The 19994-nt window shown below is 46.8% G+C and overlaps 1 protein-coding gene across 2 annotated transcripts in view; it reads left to right on the top strand.

The window, feature by feature from the left end:
- The window catches only part of LOC144122970 (calcitonin gene-related peptide type 1 receptor-like), a 103993-nt gene that overhangs the window by 58517 nt on the left and 25482 nt on the right, over nucleotides 1–19994 (top strand). For both annotated transcript variants that reach the window (XM_077655912.1, XM_077655911.1), the window contains exons 2-3: nucleotides 13909–13964; nucleotides 18884–19022. In XM_077655912.1, the coding sequence (XP_077512038.1) occupies nucleotides 13932–13964; nucleotides 18884–19022 (172 nt within the window). In that variant the 5' untranslated portion in view covers nucleotides 13909–13931. The remainder of the gene's footprint in view (nucleotides 1–13908; nucleotides 13965–18883; nucleotides 19023–19994) is intronic.

The following is a 19994-nucleotide window of genomic DNA, read 5'->3' as shown; positions in this document are numbered from 1 at the left end:
TACCCGCTATGCTGTGACGGTGCTGGCATTTTCATTTAACACATGTTTTCCTGGCTTTTGAGTACGATTATCTATCTAGGTTGCTCCTAGAAACTAATGCTCACACTCTGGTGCGCGGGTTGTGACGACGCCACAGATGTATGGTACGTCTCTCGACCAATGCCTGTCTCATGCCACGATGTGTAGGTTGCTCACAATCTGGTCGTCAGGCTGCGAAATCGAGGGGAAAGAGCCACAGAGGAGCTGGCGCCAGCAAGCTGCCTCCTCTCGACGCAAGCTTTTTAGCTGAGTATATTTAGCGGGACCGTCAGTATAAAAAGTTTAAGCATAATGTAACCTAGCTTAGGGGCCCCTATTCGCGCTGCGTAAAGGACCTTTGCTATGGGACTTCATGAGAGCTTTAGAACAGGAGGCCGGCCGCACCTGGATTAAGCTAGCCGCTCTCAGCGCCCCTTCGGCTGACAAGTGAAGCGCTAAGTTTTAAATATATCAATTTATTGTGAACTGTCATTTTAGTTACGTATGCATAAGAAAAAGCAGGACTAAACATTAAGAACAGGCAGTTGCGTTAAATTCAATAATTTATAACCTCTTTTACAAGTGAGCAACGGCAACATGCTTGAATGCCCCGCACTTTCATACGTCATGCTTCCTTGCTGACCAAACAACGAATACTCGCTGAGCCTAGCACTTGTCCACATCCGAGAGCAATCTTAAAATTCACGACGTTTTGCCGCCAGAATTCTTAGCTGCCGGCATCTTTAAGCAAATAAAAAGCGCCGTGCACCATTCCTTTGCAGCGAACGCGAAGTAGAGTGTAGAGGCAACGACGAATTGGTGGTGAGTCAAGTCGTTCCCGCTTCGGCGGTCGCAGGGGGCCACTATTTTTTGCCGGTTTTTGGTCAGCGTCGCCCGCTAACACTAACACCCGAGGGGATTGACATTCTACTAATGCACACTGGCGCACCGCTATTCCCCTATCGCCCTAACTGATAGGGGATCGCTATGTTATCTAAATTAAGGTCATCATCTGCATCGTCAAAGACCATTTTAAAGTCTACTGTTAAGATTCTAGAGTTGTATCAGGGCATCCGGATCTCGTGACCACCACTCATCCTCATCGCCATCGGCTCAACCGGATCCAAGAAGACAAAGTGAGCTTCTTAGTGAAGCTTGAACGAACCGAATTCTCTTGTCTTCACCACCTTCAAAGCCGTGTTGAGTTTGGCACACAGAGGGGACATTAGCTGCGATTCCATCAACATGAAAACTTTGGTGGTGAGCCTTCGTGAGACCTGGACGAACGTGGCCGGTCCAAGGGGATTCACCGAGTATAGTTTTGTCGTCATCAGAAGACACCTGCTCAATCCGCATTTATCTCTCGGCTTCTATGCGCATAGGCACCTTTCACCTTTCTTCTTTCGAACTCGACTGTCCGAAAAAAAAACGGCCAGTCTTTATGTGACTGTTGACGACAAGGGAAAGAAGCAGCTTCAAGCGCACACCACTTGGAAGACGCAGTTAGCGCTGCACGGCAGCGGATGGCACCTTCGGCACTCATATCAATTAATTGTAAAAGTGCCATACGCGTACGATAGAAATTTCCGTGCACTGCTCACGGGGCGCCAAAACTTGTGAAAAGGGCATATTCCGCTAGTAGCACCATTTACTGTTAAAGGAAACAAATGAATGGCGTTTATAGTAAAATTCTGCAAAACGCGAGAAACGGGTAAACAGCGATACTAGGAAGCAGCATCGTCTTCGTTGCAATTGATTCATGTCGCGTAACGCTTCGTGCAAAAACATCCTGAAATTAATGAAGGTCACTCTTGCATATGGCGCACGCTTCTGTCAGTTATACTTGGCGGCATCTAAACACACACAACGGCTAAATGCGGATAATGCCCATTATAAGGCGTAATGATTTGAACGAAAACATCTTCGATGGAAGCCCGTCTGGTTGGGTTCTCGAGATAATTGAGAGGAAACTGATGCCAACCAATATTTTTAACTTTACCCAAAGTTTCGGGACCAACTCAGCCCCTTCTTCAGGAGTGACTAAACTCCTGAAGTGACTAAAACTCTCCCTTTGTTAGCCAGTGGCGCAGTCCACTAACGTACGCGGAGGGGAGCGTTCCTGGAGTCCTATACATCGCCGTCTTCGTGAGTCGGATGTGCCATGACTCCACATGTCGCCTCTAGAACTGGTTTGGCTCCACCGCTAAGACGCTCACCTCTTCGAATGCTATCCGGTGGTCGGCGCGCTCGCAGTGTTCGGCGAGGGGGTTGAATTCCGAATTCATCAGCCGGATGTCATTTTTGTGTTGCCTTGTTCTTCGGTGGAGGTTTTTTGCTTCGCCGATGTATGCAGCCGGGCACTTTTTCGGGAACAAGTTGGTCCCGAAATGTTGGGTAAAGTTAAAAGTATTGGTTGGCGTCAGTTTGCTCTCAGCTATGCCCACTATAAGTGCTACCACACTAAAAACGTTGCGATTATGTGCTTCGGCTAGGCAGTACGCACGCCAGGTGGCGCTGACACTCATAACATTATTGAATGAGCGCTCGTAATTTTTTTATTTTTCAGGCGTTGCTTTTCTTTCATAACAACCACGCAAGGCTGAAGGGCGAAACTGTAAGTGTCATTCCGAAAGAGATGCCTGCTCCGCGTTCTGTCCTGTTGGTTTCTTCCTCGTCCCTTGCCTCTTTTTTTGCGCGGTTTCAAGATGCACTCTACTAATAGTCACCAACTAGCCCGTCTCTCTCTATTATACATTTGGATTGACTTCTGACGTCCAACCGGATGTGAATGCGTTGCAGTAGAGGTTGAGCGTTCCTGGCAAGATTTCTATGACGCTAGGGAAAAAAAAAGAAAAACATGAAGACGTGTCTCATAAGGCTTGATTTCCCTGTCATGATTTATTCTCGCACTTCGTTTTCCAGAGAAGCGAATACTTCCTTCTTTTTTTGTATTTGGATTTCCCTTGACGGATCTGAAAAACAAGCTTTAGTCTGGCTTTTTGCGTTCATATTTCTAATTATTCAAGCCCACATGAGTGTAGCATTGCCATTATTGTGTCTATCTGTACCCTGAAGAAATAAAATGAGCCGTCCTTCTTTGAACTCTTTCTAATTTGTCTACTAAAACTTTTTGCTGGGACTCTAGACCACAGAAACGTAATAATGATGGACGTATGCATGGTTTTAAAGGAATGAACTTACCATCTTTTGTTCATGATCTAACTTTTTCCTCACAATGACCACGGTCTCGTTAATCTAAAATGGAGCTATGTGCAGACATCAACCTTGAAAAAATCTTTGAAATTTGGATAATCACAAATCCTAAATGTCAAATTTTCAGAAGCAGGTCAGAGAAGAAGGTAGAAATAGTGCTCGCAACACGATCACTCCAAGCTCTTTACAAGTAACGTGGTGAAATTTGGCTGCACTCTCATGTCACACGCACTCTAGAGATCGAATTCGGCTGCTTCAGGCTTCCAGCGGTTTTGATCCGTGAAAGGTGGATTATGTGAGCATCATTTTCAAGCCTTGGATGTTATCATCGCCGCTACAATAATATGGTAATCGTTTGGTGGTTCAGATGTTTACGTGTACGGCACATTAGCTGTTCTCGCAAAAGTAGAAAACAATCTGTGATGACTATATGAAGCGTGTACTGTATGTAACTGAAATGGTTCCATACCTTTCAGTTATGCTCTTTTTATCTGGTTTAGTCACCAAGAAAATAAGCAGGTGACGTTACTCTCGGAATGAACGTCGTATATGAAGTGCATGCCGGTCACGCTGCCACATCCCCGAAACTGACGCCGAAAGCAAGCCAACCAGCAAAGCCTCAAAGAACAAGACACTACATAAAAGGTGCACAAAGCAGCGCTGACTAGAAGCTGCGGCTTGTTGAAGCGAAGAACCAATATATTGCCAGCATTCCAGGATGTCGGCAGCGAGCGGGGCAAGAGGAGCGGCACAGTGTACACATCACTACAGGTCAGGCCTCATTTGAGAGCGATATTTTTTTTGTCAGGAAGCGGTATGGTTCGTTGGCTCAAGCCAGTGGCGGCGTTTTTGGCGGCAGTGCAAGCTTCAGCGACCCTTTCTGTGTGGTACTCAGCATGCGTTAAGTAAAGGAGCAGCGTCGTTTAGACCGGGGACACACGCAAGCTGGTGGCAATGAACGGCCATTTAATATGGCACTTGGTTCTTGACGGCTTTCTTGTGCTCACTGATACGCACGTTAACACACCTATTAGTCTGGCCGATGTCTGTGCTGCCGCACGATAGCGTCGTTATATGTACCACGCTTTCCTTGTAGCAGGCGTATCGCTTTACGTGCTCCGCAGCGCAGACCTTGGGAACGGGCTGTGCATTTTGTGCTTTGATAGCACCCCAAAAATTATATTTAGTCCTTCTGCTTTCAAACGCGCCTGAGAATGTCGCTAATTTATATTTGCCTGTTTGGCCACGTGCCCGGAAGAGCTTGCCTACGCAAGACCTTCATTAGTTATTTTTGTGGCGCCTGTCAGAGTCTTTGTACCAGACTGCGGACTGCTTTTTCTAGGTATTTTCTCCTAAAGGAATCTATTTCCGTCCACTTTCTCGAGTGCTTTATCACGTCGTACAGACCACGCAATTTGAGCCAGCTTGCATGAAGAAAGACTTCTGTGCAGTCAATCTCTCTCCCCCCCCCCCCTTTCTGTCAGGGCATGACTTATAGCGTGCTTCCCGTAGTACAGAAGGAACGCTCAGAGCTCCCCTGGCCACTGTGGAATGGCCATACGTGAAACAGAAAAGTGTTCTTTGCCAGAACGGGGCCGAATAAAAAAAAAATACTATCTTATCGCGCTACGGATTTGTGAAGAGTCCCAAGCCACACGTTTTCATTCATTATGAAATGGAAGTCACGCAGAGCATAAAGCTTGACTTTTCCACGAGAACTAGAAAAATCACGGATATGAAGACAGTCAGAATAAAACTAATGAATGTTTTGTCCAGGCATGTCTTCAGCACCGAGACAATGCAGATTAACTTCTTTTCTCAGTGGTTTGCAAGCATTTTACTCTTTTATTGTATTAATCTCTAGCTGTTTATAAACTGCCGAAGCAAAATGTTTCCTTTATTATCATAACTATAGTATCTTAATTTCCTACAGGTTATATGCATGGTTTTCCTCGCTACCTCTCTCGGCTACGAACTTGGCACCGGCACATTGTACAAGTTTGCTCTTACTCGCAGTGGGCACTTTTCATTTACGATTTTCTAGGTTAAGTATGCCAACTGACGCATAAGCTATTATTCTTGCTTTTTTTTACAAACGGAGGAATGGAGGAGCGGGGAACGGGGCGAAAATAATTATATAAACCAAAACTCTATATCTTTTCCCCACTTGTCTACTTATGGTGGTATCCTTGACAAGCAGCGAGACTAGACTCGTGATTGTCGGCTATCCCGGTAGGAGTTTGCAGAACATGAAGCTACCTTTCGTCTTCGAATAATATGCATACTTGACGAGTGCGATCTAAACCAGTCAGAGTAGCACAGACGACGCTCTGCCTGTCACAAAGCGCTGGCTCATCCGCTACATTCACCGAAGCGAAAAATAGGCCCATTATTTAAAAAGAGAGTAGTTTCTTTAGCATTTCGCAGATCGAAGCGTAATCAACGTAAAGAAGCTACTTAGAGGCCATTGTATCTTTTTGTGCAAACTGAACTCAATAACCAATGGCGCACGGCCGCCCGCGTTAACAACGTGCAAGTTCCGCGAACCTGCTTACAGTTCAAGGGTCACGGTTGCAGTGCGAATAGAAAAAGGCACGCAGATGACAAAAACAAGAAGAGCCCAGAGTAGGGAGTGCATGGAACAGCTGCAGGTACTCCGAACTATAACTTTTATTTCTTCATGCCCTGGCCTTCCTTCGGGCGCTGCGCTTTCAAACTTCCCCTGTATTACCGCCACAAACTTATGAGGACTGTGGTGCATGGGTCTCTTCTAAAGAAGGAATGACCCTCAAACGGCTTGGAGTTTTCGTGGTTGTCCATGCTACAGGTTGCAGGGTTCCTATCAAAAGAACGGGACGAACAGTGCCAGGCAGTCGGCTCCACGGGACGCCTCCTGCAGGTTGGGATATAGGAAGTCTAATTTTTGGCCTAACGGCGCATGCGTTGGCTGTTGTTCGGATTTACTGTACCCTTTAAGGTACAGGAGATTGAAAAGATCTGCGGCACTGTGTTCTTTAATGCAAAAACATTACTACAGCAGAATACAACTAAAAAAAACAGCAGTTGTTAACGATGTTAACGCCGCGGAACGCGCCGTCCTGTATTGCTCCGGTAGCCAATGACAGCAGTAAACGAAATCAGCGTTTCAATGTATGTCTTTACTAAACAAGCCGGGTATCAAAATTCTAGAGCTTAAAATTTTTTTTCTTCTGATCGTCTTCCTGTTTACCTAACAATAAAGGTTTTAACAACGCGGCTGCTTTTTATAGTGGGGGAATTCTGTGCGGCGTTCCTGTATGTGAGTGGAATCAAGCGACCGTATTTCGAACAGAGCAAACCGAGCACCACCATTTTATAAAATCCCATATATATCATTCGTCTATATGCACTCCCCACTGGCCAACCTCATTGTTGCGCCAGTTTTCCCGCCAGCATTTGTACCAAACTTCTGACGCGACCGTTTGTCGTACAGCGTTCCGGGTGGCGTCATACGCGCACGCGCGCTTCGGTGGGTGTCAGTGCACACAGGAACAGTAGTGATTTCGTATTTCCACGCTTAAGCAGTCTTAAGTGCCCGTCGCATTTCTTAAACGCTCTATATTAAAAAAAAAAAACGTTTGGACCACCCGTTTATGGTATGATAGACTGAGCTTGTTATTTACAGTTCAGTGCGCTACAAATAACTTGAAAGATTATGTTCTTCTAATGTTGTTACACTTCAGACTGCACGTTTGACAATCCCTATCGAGTAAGTATATGCGCATTCGGGGCACTGCCATTCACACCATGCTTTTATAGTAGTCGATGTCAAGTTTTCTTAATTCATGAATAACAAATGAAGGAAACAGAACATTCTAATACTGATTGGCATTCACTGATATTGAGTGAGTAACGGCATGTGGTGACTTTATGCCGTATACGTGGTCAAAAAGCAAAAAAAAACTAGAAATCTGGTACGGATTATAGGAACCGCGTGTGTTCTCCGGTACTTCTCGAAGAAGATTGCTCGACGAACAGCAATAAAAAAGAAAAAAAACGAACAGGTCTCATTAAGATTTTATGTGTTTAAGGGGCTACTCGCTAGACAAAAAATAAAAATCTGCAATAAATGCGAACACCTTATTGCTTAAAGCTATGCATCCAAGTAAAATAAGTAAAAAAAAGACAGGTCTCACCGAGACTTGAACTGGGATCGCTGGATTCAGAGTCCAGAGTGTTAACCATTACACCATGAGACGTGAACGAATGTTCCGACGCCGGGAATCGAATTCATGCCTTCGTGGTGAAAGCCAGATATCCTAGGCACTATACCACTCCGAAGGTGCTCGTCGGACGGCGGAACCGGTTGCTATCCAAAGTGCGCGCCGCGACGCGTCGCCATAGCAGCTGCAGTCGTGGGTGTGGCACGTGCATTTGACAGTCGTATCTGCCGTGCGGGTACGATTATTTCCTCTTTTTAAATTTCAAAGGATCATATGTCGCATTAGCACAAAAGCCGGCGTCCACCCTCCGCCGTCTATGGCACGAAATTCGGAGGATGTCAGAAAGCCGGTGTATACGATGTCGCAACACATGTAATCCAACATGCATAGTCTTGAATGATGAAACGTAACGCACTATCACCTATAATAGCCCTGGCTCATAGTTATAACGCAATGCATCATTACTAAGCACTGTCTCTCTTTCTTTCTCTTATTCAAGAGATTCCGTTGCAGAAATGCCTTGGGCGGAGGGGGGGGGGGGGGGCGCGACAAAGTCAACAGATGTGCCTGACGTGGCCGCGCCCCCCTTAGCTGCTGCGGACATACAACCACGACATAATTGAAGATGATAATGTAGTTAAGAAGCACAATAAAACATTATGGTGAATTAGGATATCGCTGATGATTGAATAGAGACTACTTAAAACAATGGGTTGGGTTAAAACTTAAATAACATCTGGATCACCAGCCATCTGACTGCATATGTCTAAGGCTTTTTTTGATCATCCTGTGCTTTGCGGGAACACGCCATGCCATTAAGTTTTTTCGTAGATTACATGAACCAGACTTCGTGTGATATTTTATTTTAAAATTTTGATCTGTTCGGTGCTGGTGTGAAATTTCCAGGGATAGAGTGTTTTTTTTTATGCAATTTAAGAACGGACAATATTTTATTCGATTAAAAAGAGGGGCGTCGCAATTAAAGTAATTTAAAGAGTAGGAAGTTTGTACTAAGTATGCATAGTCATGACGCGTAGTCATAGTCATAACCTGTAATCATTCTGCAACATAACATGACTCAGCAGTTTACAAGTAACGTGATGTAAGGTGTACAGGGTACGTACAAAGTATGCACATTCATACCTTGTAGTCATAGTCACGACTCAGCCGTTCTGGAGCGTAACATGACTCGGCACTTTACAAGTAACGTAATGTAAGATGTATAGAGTTTGTACAATTTACGCATAGTCATGACTTGTAGTTATCCTTATCACTCATAATCATTCTGCCACATAGCATGACTCAGGACTTTACTTCTGCAACGTCGCATAAATCAGCACTTTACAAGTAACGTCATGTAAGATGCATGCAGTTTGTGCGAAATATGCAAAGTCATGCCTCGTGGTCATTGTCATGCATCATAGTCATTCTACAACATATTGCCGCCAGGTGTACCCGGGCGGCGCCTTTAGGGCAAAGAAGAAGTGAGTCGCGCGTGCTCTTGGCAGCTAGACACTGCTTGATTTCTTGCGGCCTGTGCCTAGCCTCTTGATTCTGCAGCCCATTTGTGACATTTTGTGGTGGAGGTGCTGGGTAAATCGCTCTGGAATATGTCGCACACCCCTCCGAACACTGAGGACCCCAGACCTCTCCCTGTCGACACGCCACTGCACCGGGTCAGCAGCAGAAATCTTGGACTGCCCCCTGAGGAATTTACGCCGAGGAATTTACCCGGCACGCAGAGGAAGCCCGCCAACTGGCCCGTATGCACATCCGCCGGCAGCAGGCAACGGATGCAGAACGCTACAACCAACGACATCGCCACGTCGAGTACCACCCCGACGACAAAGTGTGGGTATGGACCCCGGTACGTTGCCCCGGCCTATCGGAGAGGCTTCTGAGCCGCTACTTTGGACCCTACACAGTGCTGCGACGCATCACGGATGTGACGTATGAAGTCTTCCCCGATGGCACTCTGCTCAGTTCGCGCCGTCGACCGCAGCCTGAGGTCGTGCACGTACTGCGTTTGAAGCCGTACGCAGTAACGGGCTCCTCGTTCGCTCCAAGTGCGCCCATGTATTTGCTTCCTTTTTTTTTGTTGGGGCGGGGGAATAATGCCGCCAGGTGTTCCCGGGCGGCGCCTTCAGGGAAAAGAAGAAGTGAGTCGCGCGTGCTCTTGGCAGCTGGACACTGCTTGATTTCTCGCGGCCTGTGCCTAGCCTCTTGATTCTGCAGCCCATTTGTGACAATATAAGACGCAGAACTTCAACGCTTCGAATTCTCACACGCAATTTCTTGTTTGTTATTGAACTGTGTTCGACGTTTCTTTTGCAAAACGCAACTGGCCTTACGTTTTGCTGTGACCTTTCATCAATGGCTCCTTCAAAGACCATGACGCTGCATCTGCATCGCAAATAACTATGCCAGCAAGGCAATATGCCTTGTAACCATATATATTAGGCTAAATGTCACATATATTAAGGAGCCTAAATTAAATTTTAACGGAAAGAGGTGAGAAGAAGACGAAGTGGATTAACCGAAGAATAAAGAAGAGGAAGAAGAAGCATTCGGTGAGGTGGAGAGCGATGATTGGTGGATAAGAGAAGAAGACGACGACAAGGCTTACGTGGACTAACACCGAGGCTATAAAAGGGCGAGTGAGAGCGAGGCACTGAAGGAACAGCAGAGAAGCGGAGGCTCCGGCGGGTTAGGGACACATCGGCTGGAAGAGAGCGACGCCGGCTACTGCTCCGGTGAGCTTGCGTTCTACGACTCCGCATCGTGGACCTTCTGCCGTGCCTGAGCCCGTTCCGGGGAGTAAACGGAGAACGCTACCACCTGCTACGGCCAGGGGTGTCTCCAGCGCTGTTGCCACCCATCCGAGTGGTGCCCCCACGCCAACAACACCGGCATCACCTCCAAGGGCGCTTGGACCGGGAGCTTGTACGACGCAGCCAGTGACGCCAGCCCAAGCGCGTCGAACGCCGCCAGCGACGCCAGCGCAAGCACGGCGAACGCCGCCTGGACGCCGCCTACTGGATCCATACAACGCCGCAGCCACACCTAACCAACCATGAGCACGAAAGCCGGCCGCTAATAGTAGAACACTAGTAGTAGACTCTAGTAGCAGTGTGCCCGGGTCGTGTGTATTTATAGTCTTTGTGTTTTGTTAGTCTTGTGTTATAGTGTGTGTGCCACGTAGGGTGTATTAAATGTGCGTTTGTGTGGGTACACCCGTCGCCTAGTCCATTCTTTCGGTCCGAGTGTTCTCCGGGGTGATCCGTGACACTAGAGCGCCGTGATTTTAACCAAATATCGCCCCTTTCTGGCCCCACGTCAGAAAGCAAAAAAGGCCCCACCGTTAAACGGCATTGACGGAAGCCGTGCTGTTAGTCATGCAGAAAGAGTCGGTGGCAAAGTCGCCTGCTGGTGAAACCTTGCCTTGCTTAAATATCACCTCATTAACTCTGGCTGGTGGCATTGTGTGCTTATTCACAGCACTGATCGTGGCGAGCGCTTGAGCCAAATAAGCGCTCACTGGGAAATCACTTAGAAGGCTTATATTTATGTTGCCTGTAAACGGTGTACTGTGATATGTCTGATCAGTATCAGGCATCAATATTATCCGCAACTTTTGTCCGGGCTTGTAAATTAGCGCGAGTCGTGCTAGTGTTTAAAAAGAGACAACCGCCTTCCTGTGCTCACCCATCGACCCATACGATGTCTCATCTAGCTTACTCCAAGCTCCTGGACCACAAAGTGATCAAATGCATTGAGGACGTTTCGGAAAGACCTAATATATTATATCTCTTCCAGCATGACAACAGAAAAGTTCTGTCAGCAGTAACTTAATTACTTAGTTATTCATGTTTGTTTCAATTCTCTAACATTGGTGAGGCTAACATAATATTCTTAGACTTTGCACGCTTTTCATGCCTCAAATTAAGTATGAGCTGCAACTCACTGATCTTCTAAGCTACCTAATTTCTTCGGTATCTAGGTAGGACTCATATTAACAGTATGTAGAGATCAATAGGCATATTTATAATGTTCCGCCAGTTACACCCGGAGTAACCAAAGGCAGTGTGCTTGGCCTGTTGGTTCTCCTGACTGTCGATGGCATTGCGGAAGGAGAATCCCCGACACAATACGAAGGTGTCTGGTGTCCACAAGTCTGCTCGCAATTGGACTCGCTCAGCCAGGAGGGAGGGAGCCGAGCCGTCGGCACGCCGAGACGGCGCAACGCCGACATCCGATCACGTAGCCGCCGGAGTCTTCACTGCGCGCTCGGCTGGTGCGGGCAGTGGAGACTCCGCAGTGGAGTGCAGCAGAACGTTATAGTATTAATAAAACTGTTTGTATGTAATGATCTGCAAACTAGAACAATCTTTCCAACGAGATACATAGTGAATCTGGCAAACTGCACTCTGCTCAGAGCTGAAGAGTATTGTAGGCTGCAGTTACGAGTGGAGCATGAAAACGAGCACAGAAAAAATCAGTGGTATTCGTTGTTACAAACAATAACTATCTGCTTATATTTTCGCATTCTATAGAGGGTAGGCCGTTGACTGACGTTAAAGAAAATAAAGGCGCGTTTATACTCCGACGTAACTCGCGCGCGCGCTGCACGGCGACGTCACGTCGGCCAAAGCCTAATATTTCTACAGCTCCATTACGAAAGCTAAGGGTTTTACAAAGAAAGCTAAAAACGGCCCCAGCACATATAAAAAACTGGCTTAAGAAACTTGTGTGCGGTCTTTACTTGAATAAGCTTCGATAGTTTGGTACCCATACACACAAAAAAAAAACACAATGATCCTTGAAAAAGTCAATAGGAAAGCATTTAGGATTATATACGAAAAACACAAAAGGGAATACTCTCCCTCGCAGTTAATGATCTTAAATAACATTCATACATTAGAATCCCGCCGAAAAATTAATAGAATAAAATTCTTGATTAATAGTTTAACAGGAAAAATAAACTCAAGCTTCCAGAGTTCATTAAGCGTCCTCTAGTGAGGAGAACTCGGGGCGTTCATGAGCATTCACTTGCTCCCCTTTTCGCCAAAACTAACAGTTTTATATACAGTTTATTCCCTAGGACAGTGCATGATTGGAATTCGTTACCGGCATCTGTTTTTTCCTCACAAAATTTTTCTGATGTGTTACATCGTTTACTTACCTGCTAATTTGTTTATATGTATGTTTTGTATCCGTGTGCTGCTAATATTATATAATTTAATTCTTTCGGCTATGTAACAATGTAAATTCATTCTTGCTTGGGCCAGGCACTGGCCTTAAGCTCTCTGAAATAAATAAATAAATAATAAAGTAAAGCGAGACCCTCTATACTCCGACTGCGCTTGACCGCTGACGCGTTCGGCGGCTTCGGCGCACTCTGACCGCACAGGCGGAGACTTGGAGTAGTATGTCTCTATTTCGAACCGAGTGCGCCAGCCGCCGCCGGCCCGGCCAGACCGGTTCTGCCTCTCGTCGGGGTAACGCTGCTTCGCAAATGTACGAGAATCCTCGGAACCACGGGTGCCGTATCATTCGTTGCTCCTGTCATTAGCAGTGCGGACTGTTTTCCACCACCAGATGACGGCACGAGTAGGAGGCATTCATATTGTCCATGCCAGCACACTTTCTTCCTGTGCATGTCAGTATCTATGCAGCTACTGACAGCTGCAGCATCCCGAGCAATCAGCATCCTGGGTGGAAGGCTGGCAGCCTTCGGTTTCAACGGCACGGTGCTATCGGGTGTTAAGACAGTCGGCGGCCCTCCAGGGCTTTCCCGCTCCTCTGCTTACGTAAGGCGTGGTTTCCAGCTTTCGTCCAGTAAAAGGCTGTTCGCGAATCTACCCACTCCCCAGCCACTGCCACAAGTCGCCGGTGAATCTCCGGAAAGCTAACGCCCACCTACCGCAAAAACCAGGTGCTCCGGTGCTGTCCTTGCTGGTCACTCCATATGCTACCTGCCTGGCTTCTGACATGCACAGGAATAAAGTGTGCTGGAAGTGGCAGTATGGGTACCTCCGACTCGTGCTTTCGTCTGGTGGTGGAAAACAGTCCCTACTACGAATGACAGGAGCAATGAAAGATGCGGCAGAACACACGGTTTCGGAGATACAAAAGTGAGTCTGTATGGTACGACCATTTCGTTTTGCAATTTCATGTTTCCATATTGTCACATGCATCGTCTGTTATTATTCTTCTTTTCTTCATGTTTATTTAATTATATGTTTTGTAGGCCCCACCAGCCTGGGCTTTTTGCCAACAGTATCCTAAAGTAAAATAATTAAATAGGTAAGTAAATAAAAAAAATGGTTGTTGCAGACCAACTCATCAACTTTAACAACCGGCACATGAATGAACTTGAAAACTGGCTGAGTGCCGGCTTTCTTGCGTTATGACACGACGTGCTGAACAGTGCACTTTGTCGAAATGCGTTGCATACTTTGCTCCTCTGCTGCAGGTCCTTGAAGGTGGTCCGCCGTTATGACTAGGGGCTGTCTGGTGTGCTTCGCTGTGGTAAGGTCACTGCCCACTCCTTAACACCTTAAGGTGCCACCTCATTACGCCAGTATTGTGCTTCTCAGCTGCGAGTCGCGGTCGTTTTATGTTGGTAGCACTTGCACAAAGAAAGCAGCTTCGATTCAGTGCCTCACTAAGCTAATAGAAGGTTAATATCTCATGTCTAAAGTCTCAAGCAAAACCATAGTAAAAAAAAAAAACTTACTACATTGGTCCAAGCAACGTCCTTCTTGCTAAATGTCGCTCTATTCTTTAGAAATTAAAATTAAACTTCTTTTTTTCATGCTCGGAAGCGTAGAAATAGTCACGTTGTTCAGTGCATGCTTAGATATACAGCTACAGATGGGGACTTAAAACCCCACAACCCAAATCAAACTACATGAGGTTTAAAGTGAATCGCGCACTGCTGTATGAATGGTGGAACATGAGAAAATGAACGGTGCAGTAGAGAAATACAACTTTGAAAAAGACAGTACGGCGTGAGTGAAGAGAAACGATACGCAGTGTCAGTCATTACTTAACGCTGGAAATAGCTAAGAAAATCGTAACGAACTGATGCCGGCTATAAATAATTGCTGTCTTGAATGTTTCGACCAAAGGGATGACATTTCAGGGCTGCATTTTCTCTATGCAAGAAAGAAGGCCCGAGGAGCGAGCTGTGGTCCGCTTAGCGAAATATTTTTATATATACGCAAACAACAGGCAAACTAAATATTGAGTTCATTTTCGTTTATTATTTAGCATTACAGTCACTATTACAATTGCAAGGAGCAGACGGTTAGGAAGGGTAAAATAGGAGAAGGCGTGTAATCCTGGTCTTACAGATCAACAATAGAACATCGTCTTCTTTTTTTTTGAGCCCTCTACTAGAGCAGTCAGCACATGAAGAATATCGAAACGTGTAATCGGTTTTCGCAGGTGGCAGAGCGGCTACATGAATTCGTACTCAGATATTTCAAACAGGTGCATCCAGTTCCCGACATGTAGTCCCAAATGTCTACTCGCATTCGTACTCACAAATTTCAAACAGGTGCATCGAGCTGCCGGCATGGAATCCCAAACTTCTGAGTGTTGCAAGTGCTTGAAAGGGCACGTGCACGTCCATTTCAGAGCGCCCTCGGTTGCAAGAACGGCGGCCGGAAACCATAGATGCGAAGCTTCAAGCGTCAAGGAAGCGTCCACATAGGTTGCGCACTCACGGAGGCATGCACCTGCTCCTATGGAACAGCGCATTCCAATGCGTCGCATTCCGGATCGATTTCGGGCGGGACCCGAAATCTCTCTCTGCTCAGGGTCGAACAGGACAGAACTCGCATCGCAGGCCAGATTGCGCTGCCCACAAAGAAACAGTCATAGTACCGAAAAGATGTGTGGGCTGAACGTTATGTTTTTTTTTATTTTCGTCGTGCAATGCGGAGTTTTCTAGTACACGACCTGGCCATATAACAATGCGTCGCCTAACACGCATCGCTCAGTTGCGTGTAGTAATGCGACCGCTGGTAAGCGTAGCGGTTGGCGAAGTTACGAATTTTGTGGTGCGTTGAATTTAGTCCGCGCAACTTGTGACAGTGAAATTTAGAGCAGGTGCCTAAAGATTCAGGGTTGTACAAATTTCCGAGCAAACGCTCTTACGCTGCCCTTGCCTATGGGTTACGCATATATGACCTCATTTACAGGCACAAGGCGTTTACTGAGACCATCTCTACGCAAGCTTTGCTCCTTTCATATGTTTACCGCAGCAAAATCTTGCAATAAAATTACAGGCTCAAAGCTGCACATGGTTGCTTTCTTAAGTTGTTATCTTTCGCAGCGATTAATCGTACCTAGGATATCGGTACACGTAAGTAGCACACCAAGAGGGGTAAATCCGATAAACAAAATAAAGTTGTATTTCGGGCGTATTTAGCATGAAACATCCATTTAAATAAGTTTAGCGAAAGCTTATACGGATAAAACCAGCCATGCGCGTGAGAAAGCAGTAATTGTTGCAGGATAGTTCATCGAAGAGTGCACATACACTGCGAAAGCCTCTACTGTTTCTCTAACCGGTAGTGCGCGCACCAGCCATTGTGAGAGCGTGAATGCCGGAGAGAGGAAGTTCTTGGCACGTGTTTGTGAAACTGCGTTAATTTCTCTGCAGAAATGTCTAATTTTATACAACCTATCCAACCTTCCTGCCGTTTCATAATGGTGTACAGTCGTGCCTCGTTAAGGGACCAAACATTTTCAATGTATTTCCTCCTCGTTACTATGGAAACTCGCTGTTCGGACAATGGACAGGGGAAAAATGTACAGTGCCCAATACAACCCATGTATTTTTATCCCGGTAATATTGATGGAGGTGAGAACAAATTATGTACTGCCCCGACGAGGTGATTCGATTTCCGCATTTTGACCGTAGGACATCAGAGCAATTTAATGAAAAAGTACGACTGGCTGAGTGATGGCCCTTTTCTTTGATGGTTTCATACTTTACAATACAAAGTTGCCCATTTGACGCGCCTCAATATATTCCAGATTGTATGAATGACTGCGATGAAAGGACGGACAGGAGAACTACACAGGACGAGCGGTAACTTGCAACTAGGTTTATGGCAAAACACCCATAGCAGGAAAAGAGGTATCTGCGCATCACAAAGAAAAAAAATGGCGCTGGTTTAGCTCTGGGTAAACCTGGAGTTACGCGATAGCTACAGCTGGCCGAGGGGAACTTGCTCAGTTGAATTGCAAAGTGCCGCCGGCAGCTGCTCCGCACCGCGTGACCAACCACTTGATAGCGTGGCGGCACAGCCACGGGTTGGCGGCGCAGCCACAGGGTGGCGGTGCCGCCACTGCCACGGCGCCATCACGCTGAAGGCTGGAAATGCTTCCGTAATGTAGCTATCGCTACAGAAGGAACAAAGCAAGACGATCTCACGTCAAAGGTGGGAGAGATAACCACCAAAAACGCACACAAAAGCGCGACAACACGTGCTTCACAGGTTGATCAAAAACTGGGTCTCTTTGTCTAAACGTGCCACTGATGGCTCACTTACACAATGTGTGAAGCCCAAGTTTGCGCATGCGTGCCGCGTCCAAGATCTCCCTTTCTATTCATGTTTTTCTCTTTCTCATAATGGTGGCCTTACTCAGTAAGGAGTAGCAATTAACCATCGCATTCTCGGCAGTCTTTCGGAAGATTGGCGCCATTTTCAGGTTTTAGAGACTGGTAGTGCTAGCGCAGCCTATCATTTATACATTGACCCGTCTTCCCAACGTAAAATCTGCCGCATCGTAGCGGGAACTGGTACACCACATCTGTGGCACAGTGGAAATAGTGGTGTTCATGCTTGGTCGTACACGCGACCCTGCGCTGACCATTCGCCAAGCGCTTACAGAGTTGGGATAACTTGCAAGGGTCTGAAAAGACAAGTCGGATCCGCTGCTTGCCAGCCACCCTGTTCTGGTTATGGGCCATCTTGTGCACATAGGGCGCGACTTCAAGCGGGGCTTTGTTCGCGGCGACTACCGGAATATTCTGTCCTTGCTGCTTTTCGAGGGTGAAGTCTAAAGATTGGGAGGATTGCTTGAATACATCAAGCACATTTCCTGCGGCTCTGTCACAACACGCTGTGCAGTAAACAGTTTTCATCGCCAAGTGAACGAATTCGGTGTTGTGTTGTGTTGGGTTTAATGGCGCATAAGCAACCAAGGATATCATGCGCCAAACTCAAGGTATCAGGAATTGTTTTATGCAGATTTTTACAGATGAAATCTTATGGCGGTGCAGAAAGTTTGAAAAGTTATTTAGTTCTACCCAGTATTCAGAGAAAAAACAGTATTTATAAATGGCTAACATTAAAAGTTGTAAGAGAGGTCGGGTGATCTCATCACCTGTCCTTGGCTGGGCAAGGACTGGATGCCGCTAACGAACTGAACAAATTGGAGCAGTCAGGGTTCCCGCTACCCATTCTCCTGGCAGTGGCGGAATCGTTGGTATGAAGGCTGAGGCAAAGGTGCATGGGCAAGAGGCGGTAGTCCCAGATAACAAAGCGCCGCTTGAAGCCGTGCACTATATGCACAAGGTGGTTCATAACCTGGAGAGGGTGGAGGGCAAGCAGGGCATCCGACTTGTCTTTTCAGCCCCTCGCAAGTTATCCCAACTCTGTAAGCGGTTTTCGAATGGTCAGCGCAGGGTCGCGTGTGCGACCAAGCATGAACACCAGTATGTACACTGTGCCACAGATGTGGTGCACTGGTTCCCGCTACGATGCGGCAGATTTTACGTTAGGCAGAGGATTCAATGTATAAATGATAGGCTGCGACCGCACTACTGGTCTCTAAAACCTGAAAATGGCGCCAATCTTCCGAAAGACTGCCAAGAATGGGATGGTTGCTACCCCTTACTAAATAATGACACCTTTATCGGAAAGAGAAAAGTAAACTAGGAAGGGAGGTCTTGGAAGTGACACAAATGCGGAAACTTGGGCTTGACACGTTGTGTAAGTCAGGCATCAGTAGCACTTTCGCATAAAGAGACCAAGTTTTCTATAAATAGACCCAGCGATGGCGCTTCTCTGCGCAGTCTTGGTGGTTATCTCGCCCACCTTTGACATGAGATCGTCTTGGTTTGTTTCTTTTTTTTTTTGATGCGCAGATACCCCTCTGCTGCTACGGGTGTTTTCCAATAAACCTGCTTGTAAGTCACCGCTCGTCCTGTGCAGTTCTTGTCTTCATCCTGCTTGAAGTCGCGATTTTTTCCCAACTGTGTCGGACCAACTGGCCCAAAAACTTCCTTTATTGAACTACACTTTCGACTGGATAATATGCATAAACATGAAGGTAGTACATCCCCGAAAGTTGAAATATTCTTTTTAGGCGTTTTAGGAGTACTAACTCCACCACGACCACACATTTGGTATCTTGCAATGGTGCAGCTCCTGTCGACGTGCCTGCTGCCCTTGTGCATAGCTGGAGTACACGGATCCCGCGCTGAGCGGGTGTTCGAGCAGCTCAAGGCTCTGCGCGACTGCGAGCAGACGGCTTTTTATGACTCCAGGAAGAGGAATACCACTGGTGAGAAGACTCGCTGATAGTATTCACACTAAATGGTACTAACCGGTCGAATGAAAGGCAGTGGCTGACAAAGCACGTATACAAACAGAAGGCAGTTTACGTCGTAAATCCTGACAATCGACATTATAAGGTAGAATTTACGCGAGATCTCCACGAGCGCAGGCAGCTGAAATAAACCGGAATAAATGCACCAACTGCTGAGGAGGTTCAGGTTGTTATTGTAGCGATAGCTACATTACGGTAGCATTTGGAGCCTTCAGCTTGGCGTCGCCGCCACCCTGTGGCTGCGCAGCCATGGCGTGGCTGCGCCGCCACGCTGTCACGTGGTGCGGAGCAGCTGCCGGCGGCACGGCGCCGTGGCTGATCACGTGGTTGGTCACGTGACCAACTTCCACACGGCCAGCTGTAGCTATCACGTCACTCCAGGTTTAACCAAAGCTAAGCCACCGCCAATTTTCAGCCACTAGTTGGATTAACCTTGCATTTACTGTTCCGAGGAGTTGCTCTACCGTAATGATATCTGGGTTGTGGCTAAAAACGGGAGTTTTTGGCGCAACTCTGTGACCTTGTAGATGCACATCGGCATGCGCACAATACCCACAATAGCCATCAACTACTGCTGTCACCTACCAGAGTCCAGGCTATACTGTCGGAGAAATTTTAAAAGAAGGCAGGAAGCCTTCTTTCTGTATGAGTGGCGTCTGCGTGGGTAAAGAAGGTCTTGAAATGAACGATGTGGCATTCCTGCCCTGTTGATTGAAATGAGTTATTCCGTCGTGGCCGCATGCAGCTGTTGACCTAACTGCATGTACGAATGTTTTTTTAGCGCACTACATCTAAGGGGCGCACTCACAGATTTCGGCGATCTTTGCCTGAATCCTGCTTGACCTTAAAACGCATTATGGCCGCGAGTGGGTTTTGAGCCTGTGGCGGCGCGAACAGACCAGCTTCTTTGTCCGGTGCATTCGACCT

Source organism: Amblyomma americanum, chromosome 3 (genome assembly GCF_052857255.1).
Source record: "Amblyomma americanum isolate KBUSLIRL-KWMA chromosome 3, ASM5285725v1, whole genome shotgun sequence".
NCBI classification, from domain to species: Eukaryota; Metazoa; Arthropoda; class Arachnida; order Ixodida; family Ixodidae; genus Amblyomma; species Amblyomma americanum.
This window is presented reverse-complemented; position numbering and strand designations above follow the sequence as displayed.